Here is a 14,806-nt window from a genome sequence, read left to right as displayed (position 1 = left end):
AGCATTTATATGATGCTTTAAAGGTTTACAAAGCACTTTCCACGTGTTGACCTCAACACATAACAAAGTGATTCAGGAGTCCAGTCTGCCCTCTGTTAGTAGGCAACAGCAGTCAATGCTCACTGATTGAATGTGTGAGTGAATGAAGGAACAAATGAACCATTCCATCAATCATTAAAAGTAACAATAATCCAGGATTCTGAGTAAAGGAGGAATGTGAGCTATGCAGATAGTAGGTACCTTGGCTTCCTTTCTTCAGTTATTCTGAAAATGGCCTCCGGTGGCCCGGCAGCCAGATGGCAGGTCATATGCCACATGAGCCCCTTTCTGCTGGTCTCTGCTAATAACCAAAGGGCTGGGGTAAATCATGGCAGCCCACAGACTAGGTCTGGGCGGGCAAATCAGGCTGTGTTGATTTGCTACTTCTCAGAACCAGAACCAGGGTCAAGGAAAAAGGCTGAACAATCAGGACTCAGGAATAGCTTAGTGGGCCCGCTTCCCCTTCTGGCTTTTTCTACCACCTAACCACGAGGAAGAAAGGTAAGGCTGTATGCTGTAACGGAAAGAGGACTGGGTCTTGGGTTCAAAACCTGCTACCTATCATTACCTGTATGACCTTGGCAAATCATTTCCTCTCTGTTTCCTCATGTGTTAAATCAAACAGCTGGATTTGATGACCTCCAAGATGCCTTCCTATGGAGTGGAGAAGCTTTTCTAAGCTCCCAGACTGTTATTTACCCACTTTATTTTCTGGGATGAGCCCTATTATTCCCCTTCTACTCTCCCCTCATTAAATCCTTGGAAGGTGGAGAGATGAAATACAAGGGAAACTAACTCAGAAGAATAGCCAGAATTTATATCAACCTGAAGTCAATATTTAATGACAAACTAGAGCTTTTTGAATAATTGATATATATCTTTATTATGCACAGAGATAAAAAGAATATAACACCATGGTTATCAAAACTATACAACTTAGCAAGTTCACAAGTCTGCCAACACACTGAACGCAGAAAAGAACGCAAAATTACAAAATGGTGGGGGGTGTTCAAACTGGCCACAGGGATTGAAGGGGTTTTGTATTTTGTTCCCCTAGATAATAAAAATCGGTAATGGATTCAGGCTCATTCAGAAGAAACTAATGGGGTAGGGAAGAGAGAAAGAGAGAGGAAGAAAGAGAAAGAGAGAAGAGAGAAAGAGAGAGAAATAAGAACAAGAAAGATAGAAAGATGAAGACAGAGGGAGGAGAGAGAAAGAGAGAAAAGAAGAAAGATGAGATAGGAAGGAGAGAGAAAAGAGGGGAAGGGAGGAAGAGACAGAGAGAGAGGGAGGAGAGAGATGGAGATGTATTGTATGTAGAAACTGACCAACATTTTCTCAAAATATCTGTTAATTTCATGAACAACCCCCACCTAGGACAAACCAAGAAACACACACATACACTGAAACATGCGCTGGTGAGAGCACCCACCCACCCACACACACACATCCACATCCACCCACACCCACACGCGTCACCCGACAAAAAAAGTGCTCTTCTGGCACGCCCAGCAGTACATGTCTTCTTTCAAACCCTGAGGTAGATACATTACAGAAAAGACTAGTACAACACACATCACAGAGAACAATCAGGGCACAGAAATTACAATCATGGTAAGAGACAAGCAGACAACCACCTTCCCATAGTAAATGCTTCCCAAGTAGTGAAACAGACAAACATCGGACTTCCTGCAACAATGAAGAGTAATACCAGCCCAGCACCATGTTGTTGAAGGAGCTGTGGTCTACTACTCAAACAAGATTTGAACCCAACAGGCTAAATAACTGACCTCAGAATCTTAGTATTGAACCAAGAGAGCTTTCCTAGTTTTTTTTTTTTAAAGTAAATACAACACATTGTGGGTAGAAATATTTGGCTGATATAGAATCCAGAAGAGCTTTATGAGAAATTTGCAGTATATATTACAGAATAAGGATTTGTGCTTGTATTGTATTGTATCAGAAAGGTGACTTAAAGAGCCATTAGAAATGGTGCTATGAGAACCATGTACATTCTTGGACTTAGGCTGTTGTCGGCTACAGGGTGGGACAGAGGGTAGGGAAACACCTGCCTCTGCAAGTTTTGTTTTGTAGAAATATCCCAGGAGTAATATTTGATAGCATTCATCACCTTAATAACCTGCTATGCTAATGGTCCATTAGTTCAGATTTCTTAAAGTGAATAATCCCACAGACGGAGAGAGGGGTACCAAATGAATATGTTGAAGTCTAAAAATTTCAAAAACACCTTTTCATTTTTCTTTCTTTTAAAACAAATAGCAACTTTTGGTCTGTCAAGTCTGTAAATATTAATCTGTAAATTACTTTAAAATTAGAGTAAATTCTGGATAAAAAAATCATTGGTAATGCAGCATATTTCTTTCAAAAATATACATTTAAATATTTTACAAAAGGTTTTAACCCTGTCCATCTAAGAAATGGATTTTCTAATAGTTCCCATGAGAACAGCTAATTTTTTTTAAATGACAGAAAGGGTTAAAAAGAAGCAAAAAAAAAAAGGTTGATCAAAAGAATTCACAGTAATTGAAATTAGACATTTCATACTGAGTAACTTAAATTTATCGAAAACATTTAAATATATCTTTATACACAAATTTTATGTAGTAAAATATAGTTATAAGTGACTTAAAGACTCGTCTTCCTTGAAGACATCTTTTAAGATTTTTTTTTAATACACAGACTATACTAACATAATACATTCAGCTGAAGGTTAGGCAAAGCGCATTATTCCCAAACACAGGTAGAGTATTTTTTAGATTCCTTACTCTGATGCCTATGTGTTTAATTACAAAAAAAAAGGCCCCAGAAGCAGAAATTTCCCTGCTAACCCTTACAAGTGTAGTCAAATATATGGGTTTTTTCTTTCATCAACATCTCAGTAAATGACCAAACTAACTGTTTCAAGAGAAAGTAGATTGAGTTGGGCTACACTGATTTGACAGGTTCTGAAGAGACTGAATTAACTTTGCTCGATTGCCAATCCTCATCCCACTTTGGCCAAGAGGCCACCATGCAGTCTTTGGTGGCTACTTAGAATTTGGTGTCTAGAGCCCTGCTGGTGGAGAATCAGGCACACCACATACTGCTTTCAAGTAAATGAGACTGGCTGGTGAGTCTGAAAGGGTGCGATGTCCTGCTTAGGGAATTCTAAATAATTTCTTTGGGAATTCTGGAAAGTGGCTAGATACAGAACTGGTTGTGAAATTATCACCATCAATAAATTATTTGGCAGAAGAAATTTCCTCTGGGGGATTTTTTTTTTCATCAAACACAGAGGTATCAGTGAAGCACATTTCAGTTGCATGACATAATTTCATTTCATGAAATTTACCTCCAAATTTTTTTAAGTTTGGGATGTATGTAGACCAAGGGTGCCAAATAATAAAGGTCAAAATAAGCACCCTGCTTCTGTGTTTTGACATAACTTTTGTCAGAATCGATATCATTCAGATAACTAACCAGTAGTTTAACAGAAACTACCTGCATTTGCATCTTTAAAAAGTTTCTGGTTTTTTTCTTGTTTTTAAAAAAATTTTATATGCATATGTGTATATATGTGTATATATGCATATATATACACACATACATACATACACACATATGTATAATATATAAACTGGACCTATAAAGTTTTGACCTATTTTGCAAGGGTAGAGCTTATTACCCAAATATACACACAAGTAATATCCACCTAGGAAGTCCTACGATATTTTCAAGGAGTACCACTAAACTCATTTCTTCTTAACCTAAAAAAACACTCATGCCAGATTAGGTATCATACCCATGCATCTCTATGCATTTATATGTGTTATCATGGGACAAGCTCTCCAGGGGGTCCAGTGCCAAATTCTGTCCTAATCTGGATACCTGCCTAAGTGGAACACAAAGGCAGAAGGATGCACCAATTAAGACTGAAGAACTTGGTCACGGTCTGTTTAGAGAGAGGACACGTGCAAAATCTGCACTAAGATGATGTCGTTACTGTCTGAGCACGTGTGTGTGTGTGTGTGTGTGTGTGTACAGGTCATCGAGAGTTGTTCTGGCCCATGTCACATGTAAAGGAATGTTGCCTTGATATGTATGGGTCCTGAGGTGGTTACTAAAGGCAGGAACCATCACCCAAATACATGTGAAGCTTCAGGGCGTGTAAGAACAATTGGAGAAGGCGCTCATACCAACAAAGTTATCTACTTGGATGCAGCTCAATTTACAAGGTGCCGTGAACTACTTAAATCCAGAACTTAAAATGTCTTGGTTCTCCTTTAAAGGATTCCTCTGGTGACATCAACCTTCCTTATTACTTAATTCTTTCATATTTCTATCCTTTTACCAACTCCTTGAACCCTGTAAAGCTGGAAATCCCAAGGAAGGGGATTTTTTTTTTATAGACAAAGCAAAGTTATATGTGTTTCACATTGAAAAGCCTCCAGTCCTCCTGCAAGGAGATAACAGTCTGGCGGGACAAGGAGTTTTTTTTTTATTTTTTTTTAACATGTACCCTGACATGTCAGGGAAGGTCCAAAGACCAAGATGACCAAGGTGGAGGAGGATGGGGACCAATAAATCTGGTGATTTTTAACATTAAAATCTCTTCTCTCTTTCCAAAGGGAACCAAATTCAACCTTTCAGGTTTGGGGACCAAGCCTCAGTGAATGGACAATCCCTCGGAACTGCTGCCCTCCTTGGTGAGGCTCTCTGGCTTTCCCGCTGGCCCACGGTGTTAGGTCGTGCTGCTGGAACAGGGCGTGCTCTGGGTGCTGCCAATGCTGTGGGCAGCGCTGCTGTTTTCAGAGGCAGGAGGGGAAGTAGGGACTTGCTGCCTTCCTGCTGTCTCTCCTGTTCACCAAAGAGAAAAGAGAAGAGAAGACAAAGGAATTACACAGGAATCCTAAAAAAGGAGACATTGTTCTTCTTTGCCATTTTGTTTGATTCGTTTCCCACCCATGGTCACAAGCTAGGTAGGAGAGGAAACATGGAAGGAGCATGGTTTCCAATTGGTTAATTTGAAATCCCCACGTGAAAAATTCCAGGGTTTTCTTATAGCTGGGCCACGGAAGTAGAGTAAAGATAAGGAGACAGGGTAAGAAGGTAGTGCTGGGCTTGGAGTCCCAAAGACCTCGATTCAAAACCTGCCTCAGACATGTATCAACTAAGCAACTTTCAGCAAATCATGAAACCTCTATGTGCCTTGGGAAAGTGCCTAGAACTTATCTGAAGTTAAGAAGATTCTTCAATGTGCATGAGTAAAAGCACTTCCCACACTGGGAGTTTCCCACACTGACAAAATTACTGATCCACTTCACAAGTGGAAATCTACTAACACCTTCTTCTGATCTCTCACTGCGGCATGGAGAGGGCTATGGCCCATAAGTCTACACCCAAAGTCTTCCAGGTCCTACAAATTTGGGGAAGTCTTCAAGAAGCAACCTCACGCAGGTCAGAGAGGCCCATCCATTACTTGGCGAGCCACAAGGGGGTCAATCATCTATCCAAGGGCAAGTCTCAAATACCCAGCTACAAAGTAGCTGGAACCAGCCTAGATGGAGGGATCACCCACAATGGAGAAAAGCACTCTGATTCTTGTAGCTAGCCTAAATTAAGTAAGGCAGGATCTACTCCTCAAGACACAGCAGCTGAAGCTCTGACAGGTAATAAAAGTTGTCCTCGGGCAACAGAACTGGGCTTCTGAGACTGAAAACTTTGGAGGGGTAGCTAATGCTATGTCCACACTGCATGAGTCAATTGTCCCGGAACCCCTGTTTAGACAACTCCTTCCCTCCTCTAGTACAAATGATTCTTCAGTAATAACGAAGATAACAACAATAACAATAATAAATATACAAATGATTCTTCAATAATAACAATGATAACAACAACAATAATAAGCATTTATATAGCAGTTTAAAGTTTACAAATCATTTTATAAATATTATCTCATTTGATCCTTAGAACAACCCTGGGAGGTGTATGCTATTTTTTTACCCTCATTTTACAGATGAGGAAACTGAGGCACACAGAGGTTAAGTGACTTGCCCAGGATGATGTCAGTCACTTGGTTTCCAGTGTGCTGGATCAGACTGTTAAAACCTTTGTGATGGGGCGTTGTAATGATGTGAGTGCCTTTTCAGAATGTACTCACCAATGGCAAAAGATCTGTGACCTGACAGATAAAATTTCATTTAATTCCTTTTGACAAGCATTTCTTAAGAGTCTATTAGGTAAAAGATACTGTGTTGGGTGCCAGGGATACAAAGGTAAACAGAAATGGGCCCTGTCCTCAAGGAACTTATATATTACTGGAAGAATTCACATTCTTTTATCTACATTCCTTCTTTGGGATCTCCAATTTTCATCCTGCTTCAAGGAGTTGGTAAAGGAATAGAAACGTGGAAGAATTAAGTATAGGGAAAGTTGACGTCACCAGAGGATTCCTTTAAAGGAGAACCAAGACATTTTAAGTTCTGGATTTAAGTAGTTCATGGCAGCTCAGGCACTGGGCTGCATCCAAGTAGATGCCTTTGTTGGTATTAGCTGTGAAAGTGCCTAGGGAAAGTGCCTAGAACTTATCTAAAGTTAAAAAGACTCTTCAATTGGCATGAGTAAAAGGACTTCCCACACTGAGAGTTTCCTACACTGACAAAATTACTGATCCATTTCACATAAGATTTTAGGGAGAATTTTATTAATGTTCAAAGAAACCAACCTATTCTAAACTGCCCATTCATTCATTTGCTCACTCATTCCTACAGGCCTAGGTCTATGATATATATAATCAATAGGGGACACTCCCAGTATTGAAACTCCTTCTATGATACAGGCTAGCAACTTGCCTATTATTTGGAGTCCTAGAGAACTGCTGAAGATATAGAAAGATGTGGCTTTCCTATGGTCTTACAGATAGTGTGTGTGTGTGTGTGTGTGTGTGTGTGTGTGTGTATGTGCATGTTTGTATGGGGAAGGATGTGTGTGTGTTTGTGTGGGGAAAGGCGTGGGGGTGTTTGTGTATGTGTGCATTTGTGTGTGTGTGTGTATATGTATGTGCGTGTTTGTGTGGGGAAGGATGTGTGTGTGTGTGTGTGTGTGTGTGCGTATGCTTGAACCTAGGTCTTCTAGACTCTGAGAGTAGATTTAAAGACAGAAAGGATCCTAGGGACCATCAAATACTGAGGTTCTTAACCTGGGTTCTGTAGACGTTTTATTAAAAAAATTATAATGATATTTCAACATATTTGGTCTCCTTTGTATTAAAATACAAAAATAATAATGCATTTTATGAACTTAAAAATATTATTCAAAAAAGGAACTGAGAGGCTTTACCAGACTGCCCAAGGGGGCCAGGACACAGAAAACACTTGATCCAATCTTATCCCTTCATTTGACAGATAAGGAAACTGAGACTCAGAGATTTTACAAGACTTGCCCTAGGTCCCACATGAAGTAAATGACAGAGTCAGGATTTGAACACAGGCCCTCTTGATCCTACTGCAACACGGTGCCCTGGCTATATGCCAGGCTGTCTCTCACCCTAGATTACTGACTATATATTCTAAGGGCAGGGGTAGAGTTAGCTTTCTTACATATGGGGCCTTCGGCCCAACCAACGTATTCCCCAAAGGCCATGGGCAAAATTCTGCTCTTTCTTCCAGGCAAGGACCCCAACAATTACTTCTGAGTGATGACTGAACATCCACTCACACACCAAATATACCATTTTTCATGACACACTCCACTGCATTTTCACTAAACTCAATTTCTCTTGCCAAATGTTCGAGGCATGAGCAAGGAAGGAACTCTGGGGCTGCACACATGGTTTGCATTCATCCCAGAAAAAGGTGCTTGCTCCAACTGGCCTCAGCCTTTGGGAAGCTGTCTCCAGGGCTTTGGTCCCCGATAGCTGGATGCATTTAGAGATAGACCTTGCCTTTCCTTTGCAAAGTCAGGGCCTTCTGAATGGCCTTAGCCTCTCTGGAAAGCCCCAGGCAGGTCAGATCTGTTTACAAAAGAGCCTCCTTCTTCCTGTCCACCACAAACTTCTCCAAGTCAGATAAGCTGTACACTTCCCTTCCCCCCACCCCACCCCCTTTCATTCAAGTCAAAGATTCTGCCTGGAGAAAGCTGCAGCATCCTCCACACAGGGACTGCAGCTCCTGCCAATCCCTTTCTCGGGCCCCTCCAAGCTTCTGCCAAAACGCTGCGTGGCCAGATTCGGACCTGGCCCCCTGCTGCTTCCCCGCTGCCGGCTCTAACTGCAGCCTCAGTGTCACCATCCTACAAACCACACAGCCCCACATATTTCAGCACTAACCCTAGCCTAGCAAGGAGCCTGCTCTCCGTTGCATCTAGCCCTGGCTTTGTTTACCCTGAATGTCTTTTCTTTTGGGGGATGGGAGGAGGTGACAAGCAGAGCTAGCAGACTCTCCTCCTTTACAGAGGGGGAGGCATCACAGCTATGCTGGTTTTCTCCTCTCTCAGAAATCTACATGTGCCTGTAGTCCTGGGAAAGCTGAAGCTGGTAGACGGCTTACACTCTGGAGTGCTGAGCTGCAGAGGGCTAAAGTCGACCAGGTGGCCATCCTGAGTCTGACACCAATATGATGAGCATGTGGGAGCAGAGGAGGGACAAAGCAAGGCAGGCTGGAAAAGCAGAGCAGCCTCCATGCTGATCAGTATGGGATGTGGGCCAGGGAGTGGGTGCTGCACTGCCAGCCTAGGAGAGACAAGGAGAATGTGGAGGGAAGAGAAAGGAAGGAAGGAGGGAAGGAAGGAAGGAAGGAAGGATGGAAGGAAGGAAGGAAGAAAGAAAGAATGGAAGGAAGGAAGGAAGAAAGAAAGAAAGAAAGAAAGAAAGAAAGAAAGAAAGAAAGAAAGAAAGAAAGAAAGGAAGGAAGGAAGGAAGGAAGGAAGGAAGGAAGGAAGGAAGAAAGAATGGAAGGAAGGAAGGAAGGAAGGAAGAAAGAAAGAAAGGAAGGAAGGAAGGAAGGAAGGAAGAAAGAAAGAAAGGAAGGAAGGAAGGAAGGAAGAAAGAAAGAAAGAAAGAAAGGAAGGAAGGAAGGAAGGAAGGAAGGAAGGAAGAAAGAAAAAAGAAAGAAAGAAAGGAAGAAAGGAAGAAAAAGACAAAGGAAGAAAGAAAAGGAGAGAAAGGAAAGAAGGAAAAGGAAGAAAAAGGAAGGAGGAGAGAAAAAAAAGAAAAGAAAAAAGGAAGAAAAAAAGAAAGGGAGAGACGAAGAAGAACGAATAGGAAGTAAAGAAAGAAATCTGCTTCTGAGCTGTATTGGGGGTGGGAGGCAGATTTAGGGGTAGAAGGTTTATCCCAGTCCTTGACTTCTAAAAAATTCCATTTCTGGCAGTTAGACGTTACAGTACATACAGCTAGGCCTGAAGTCAGGAAGACCTGAGTTCCAATCTGTCTCAGACACTCATTAGCCATGTGATATTGGACAAGTCACTTAACCACTGTGTGCCTCAGATTCCTCAACTGTAAAATGGGGAAAAGAACAGCACCTAGACTGCAGGGCTGTCGTGTAGATCAAATGAGTGCATATCTGCAAAGTGCTTTGCACAGTGCCTGGCATAGCAGGTGCTTAATAAATGCTTATTCCCTTCCCCTTAAACATTTATTAAGTACTTAGCATGTGCCAAGAACTGGCGACAAAAAGAAGAAAAACAAAGAAGCTCCTGCCCTCAAGAAGCTTGTGTACAACTGTGGGAAATAACATATATACCAATGAGTGGATTTAAAAAAAATATTCTGGGACTTTACTTGTGATTTCATTGGCATAAAGAGCACTCATTGAGGAACCACCCTTTACCAATGCAGATTGACCCCTGTTCTGCTAACCCTTAAAGGAATGCTGGTGGGCACTGACCCAACATTTTTCAAAATACAAATTATATTCAAATTAAATAAAAAGTAATTTGAGGAAGAAGATTGAGGGGTTGCACGGGGCCAGGAAAGATGTGACGTAGGGGATGTCCCTTGAGTCCCACCTCGAAAGAAGCGAGGGAGTTGATGAGATGAGATGAGGACGAAGAAGGAAACATAGGGAAAGGTTTCATTTCTAGAAAGGAATCAGATCTCCATATCTGGACGTATCAAGACAGAGGAAGGGGCTTGGATAACCTTCAATCCTAAATAGAGGGACAGCTAGGTGGTGCAGTGGATAGAGCTCCAGCTTTGGACTCAGGAGAACCTGAGTTCAAATCTGGCCTCAGACAGATAACACTTACTAGCTGTGTGACCCTGGGCAAGTCACTTAACCCCATTGACTAGCCCCGCCCCCCAAAAAATCCTAACTAGAATGCAAGTGCCCTGAGGGCAGGGAATGTTTTGTTTCTATATCTCCAGCACTCATACAGGGCACCTTCCATAAAGCGGGTCCTTAATAAAATATTGGTTGAATCAAATGGAATCTTCTTTAGGGTCACAGATTTAGAGATGGAAGGGTCCTCAGAGGCCATATTTGTAACTTGATTTTGTATCTTTACCTCTTACGGATAAAGAAGCTGAGGCCCAGAAAAACTGACTTAGACCAAATCACACAGGCTTTGAAATGGCAGAACCAGAATCCGAATCCAGAGCAGGATCTTTTCTAAATCAGGATTCCTCGTACATCTTACCCAGCCTTGGCCCATGGTCTGCTACTTTTATATGTCCCTGGTTACTACGCCAAGAGGCACTATAGCATAGTGGACGGAAGCCAGCTTTAGAATCAGGAAGACGAGGGTTCTAATCCTGTCTAACCCAGCAAGTCACTTAACCTCTCCGTCTCCTCAAATAACTCTTTATAAATTATAGAGTATATGAAAACCACAAATCCACTTTTTTAAAAAAAAAACTACCACGTTAGAATCCTTATTGACCTGCAGATCTTCTTTAGGCATTAAGCTCCTGCTGGGGGTCATTTTCACTGGCTGTCCCTCCCATGCCTGGAAGGCTCTTCCTTCTCACCTCTGCCTTCCGGCTTCCTTCAAGTCTCAGCTAAAATCCCTCCTTCTACAAGAAGCCTTTCCCTCTGAGACTTATGTCCAATGGATCCTGTCTGCATCTTGCACGTATACAGTTGTTTGCATTTCGTTCCCCAACCCCATCCCCATTAGAATGAACTCCTGAAGAGCAGGAATGGTTTCATTTACTTACTTATTTTTGGAATGGTTTTCTATTCCCCTGTAGTTAGCCTGGTACCCAGTAAGCACTCGATAAATGCTTAACTGGCTGACCTATAGCACCAATTGCAAACACTATCTGGTTTCTCTCTCCCTCTCACTCTCTTCTTCCGTCAGACTTTACCCCATCAATAGTTATTCCAGCTACAGAACCAAGCCAAACCAAACTCGTACCCTTTTTTGCCTCGTTTTGATAAAGGATGTGGCACAGAGCGAGTTGGCCTGAGCCCTGCCCCCTTGAAGCCGGCTTCTCTGCCCAGTTTAGCCGGAGCACGAAGGCCAAGCCTCAGTATTGACAGTAAATAACATTTTCCCCTTGTGAAGGGGCCTTGTGCTTGCTTATTCACACTTCGGAAGAGGGCCAGCTCAACTCCCTGCCCAGGAAGTCTGAATATTTGCTTTCCAACCTCTATCTGCCAAGTACAATATGTTGCTCTGTCAGTTTATTTTAATCAGTTCCCATTAAAAAGTTCTTTCAACTTCCAGAATTTTGGAAATTCTTGACCTGTCCATGCAAAACACTTTTGCTCTATACAAGAAAATACAAGGTGTTTACTCCCGCCATCCACTCTTAAGAAAAAGAGGGTGGGAAATCTCACTAACTGGATGAGGTTGCAGGTGTTTACCAAAGACTCAGATGCTGTATTTTAGTTTCTGGAGTCGAGTTATAGCTAATAGTCTACTTGACAATAAAAAAATAAGAAAAAAAGAATCATGATGCTTTTCTCCTAGCATTTGCAGCAAGATCAAAGAACAGCAGAAAGAGCCATCCCTTGTGCCTAAAACGTGCTCCCTTCTTACCGAGCTCCCTGCAGATCTCAGCTCAGATGCTACTTCTTCTCTAAGACCCTTCTTTACCTCCCCCCCCATTACTCTGTACTTATTTTATAAACAGATTGTGTTTATTTATCTGTGTATATGCTGTTTTCCTCCAATCGAATGTAAGCTGTTTGAGGGCAGGAATTCGGATCCTGCTTGGTGTGCTGTGGGCATATAATCAATGTTTCTATTTTCACTGTATATACCTTGTTTGTAAATCCTTGTTTTCACACTGTCACCGAATACTCTCCCCCAATTAAAACATGAGCTCTTTGAGGGCAGGGCCTGTTTTTGCCTGGTATATAGTAGGCGCTTAATAAATGCTTGCTACCTTGACTTATTTGTTGATTGATCATGGAATTAGGTAATAGAAAGGATCTTAGAAATCATTTAGTCATTTTGCAGATGGAGAAACTGAGGCCCAAAGAAGTGTGATTTTCCCCAAGTCATAAGGATTATTCAACTGCAGAACTTGAAAGAAGAATATAAGTTTTGATTTGGGGTTGGGAGAGGAAGTGAAGAGAAAGGGAGGAGTGACTGTGAAGCCAGGGGTCTTTGGGGGAGAGCAAGCCTGCTTAGGATTTGGTCCAGTAAGAAAGAGTCAGGGCTGCCTGGGAAGTAAAAGCTAGGAGCTAGGAGAGGGTGATAAGAAAGGCATCAAGGCCAACTCTGTCCCCTTCATAATTTATTTGGACTGACCCAGAAACTAGCATTGCTTTACTGCCTGAGTCCCCATCCTTGTATCTTCCATCTGGGATAAGTGAGGAATTCAAGATCCATCCTCCAAACCTGAATCTCTCCTCTCTTCCCCCTAATCTCTACCCTGCCTAGTGCTCATTCCATCAGAAGACTCTCACCTACGGGCAGCTAGGTGGTGTAGTGGATAGAGCACCGGCCCTGGATTCAGGAGGACCTGAGTTCAAATCCGACCTCAGACACATAACACTTTCTAGCTGTGTGACCCTGGGCAAGTCACTTAACCCCATTGCCTAGCCAAAAAAAAAAAAAAAGACTCTCACCTTTCAGCCCTCACCAGCTCTGATTGGGAAATCAAGAGAGAAAAGTAAAGCTCTAAGAAGTTATGGATAACTTGAAGAGGCCCCCAGAGAGGAGGGGAAAAAGAGTTTTAAAAGAGATGAACAACATCTTGATTATTTGGGCTAAAGAAAACTTCCACTGGTACTATGTAGGAAGGTTATTCCAAAGGGAGGACTGATCAGCTGCATCTCTGCCTCCCCTGAGAGCAGAACAAGGGGAAATGGTTTTAAATTGCAGCCGCAGTGATTTAGGTAAGACATAAAAGAGCCATGCTGGTTACACAGAGAATTTCTGGAATCTTTCCCTAGAGAAATATAAGGACAGGATTGACAGCTATCTATCCAGAGGTAACTTGGGAGAGAGGAGGGGGATGAAAGAGATCTATATCTCTTGTTCTAGGAGTCTGTCCTCCCAGCAGAAGGTAATTCTTTGCTAAATTAATGTCTCCCACTTCACGGACCCTCCTGGTTATGACTGTCTCATATTTCACGGCTGTTAAGAAGAGTCAATTGAAACTTTTGGTTGGAAATTTTAAAAAAAACGAACATTCATTTCCCTAAAGCATCAATCAGTAAGGTTCTATTAAGTGTTTACTGAGTGCCACTGCTAAGTGGCACAGTGGATAGAGCACTGGACTTGGAATCTGGGAAACTCATCTTCATGAGTTCAAATCCAGCCTCAGACACTTACTATCTGGGTGACCCTGGGCAAGTCACTGAACCCTGTTTGCCTCAGTTTCCTCATCTGTAAAATGAGCTGGAGAAGGAAATGGCAAACCACTCTACCATCTTTGCCAGGAAAACCCTAAAATGGGGTCATGAAGAATCAGACATGACTGAATGACAACAACAAATACTGTGTGACAGGCCATGTGATGGGTGCTGTGGGTACAAAGCTCAAAGCAGAAATCTAGCTATGGGGGGAAAAAACTTTCTCAACCTAAAAGACAAAACTCTATATTGCTTTTTTAAGTAAAAACTCCGTTGGAGGTACAGTGGATTGGATGTCTGACAGAAGGTCAGGAAAATCCAGGTTTAAATTCTGCTAATTAACATCTCTGGTCCTCAGTTCCCTCCCTTGTGAAAAAAAAAAAGGATAGTAATACTTGCACTATCTACCATATAGGATTACAAAAATTTGCAAAAGGCTTTGAAAACTGCAAAGTAACATGGATACATTTCGTTATCATAACATGTTAGGATGGAAACGATGACTTTACAGAATGAGAAAGCCAGGCTTTGATTCTGCATTGGCTACTCTTTGGGGCAATTCCTGGGGAGGGGCCATTCCCATTTTATATTTACACTTTGGTCTTCTATGAATTTTTTTTTTTACTAACTCAGAGATTCTTTTTTCTTTCTTTCTTTTTAAATAATATTTTGTTTTTCCCCCAATTACATGTTAAAAACAATTTTTAACATTTGGGTTTTTTTTTAAGTTTTGAGCTCCAAATTCTATCCCTCCCCCCTCCCTGAGATGGTAAGCAATCTGATATAGGTTATACATGTGCAATCACATAAAACATTTCCATATTTAACTCAGAGATTCTTAATCTCAGTCCTGTGACATTTAAAAAAACTTGAATAAATCTATTTCAATATCATTGGTTTCTTTCATAATCCTATATATTTCATTTTATCCATTTCAAAACCTCATTCTGAAAAGAGGCCCATAGACTTCACTAGACTTCCAAAGGGATCCATGATACAAAAATGGTTATGAAGCC

The 14,806-nt window shown here is 41.7% G+C and overlaps 1 protein-coding gene across 4 annotated transcripts in view; it reads right to left on the bottom strand.

The window, feature by feature from the left end:
• Positions 1 to 4,518: 4,518 nt before the first annotated feature.
• TGFBR3 (transforming growth factor beta receptor 3) overlaps positions 4,519 to 14,806 on the bottom strand; it is a 235,195-nt gene continuing 224,907 nt past the window's right edge. For all 4 annotated transcript variants that reach the window (XM_027838021.1, XM_027838022.1, XM_027838020.1 and 1 more), the window contains one exon: positions 4,519 to 4,896. In XM_027838021.1, coding sequence (XP_027693822.1) covers positions 4,781 to 4,896 — 116 coding nt within the window. In that variant the 3' untranslated portion in view covers positions 4,519 to 4,780. The remainder of the gene's footprint in view (positions 4,897 to 14,806) is intronic.

The sequence above is a fragment of the Vombatus ursinus genome, unplaced genomic scaffold (assembly GCF_900497805.2).
Source record: "Vombatus ursinus unplaced genomic scaffold, bare-nosed wombat genome assembly UNPS02014825.1, whole genome shotgun sequence".
NCBI classification, from domain to species: Eukaryota; Metazoa; Chordata; class Mammalia; order Diprotodontia; family Vombatidae; genus Vombatus; species Vombatus ursinus.
Note: the sequence above shows the minus strand (reverse complement) of the source record. Positions and strands in the feature narration are given on the sequence as shown.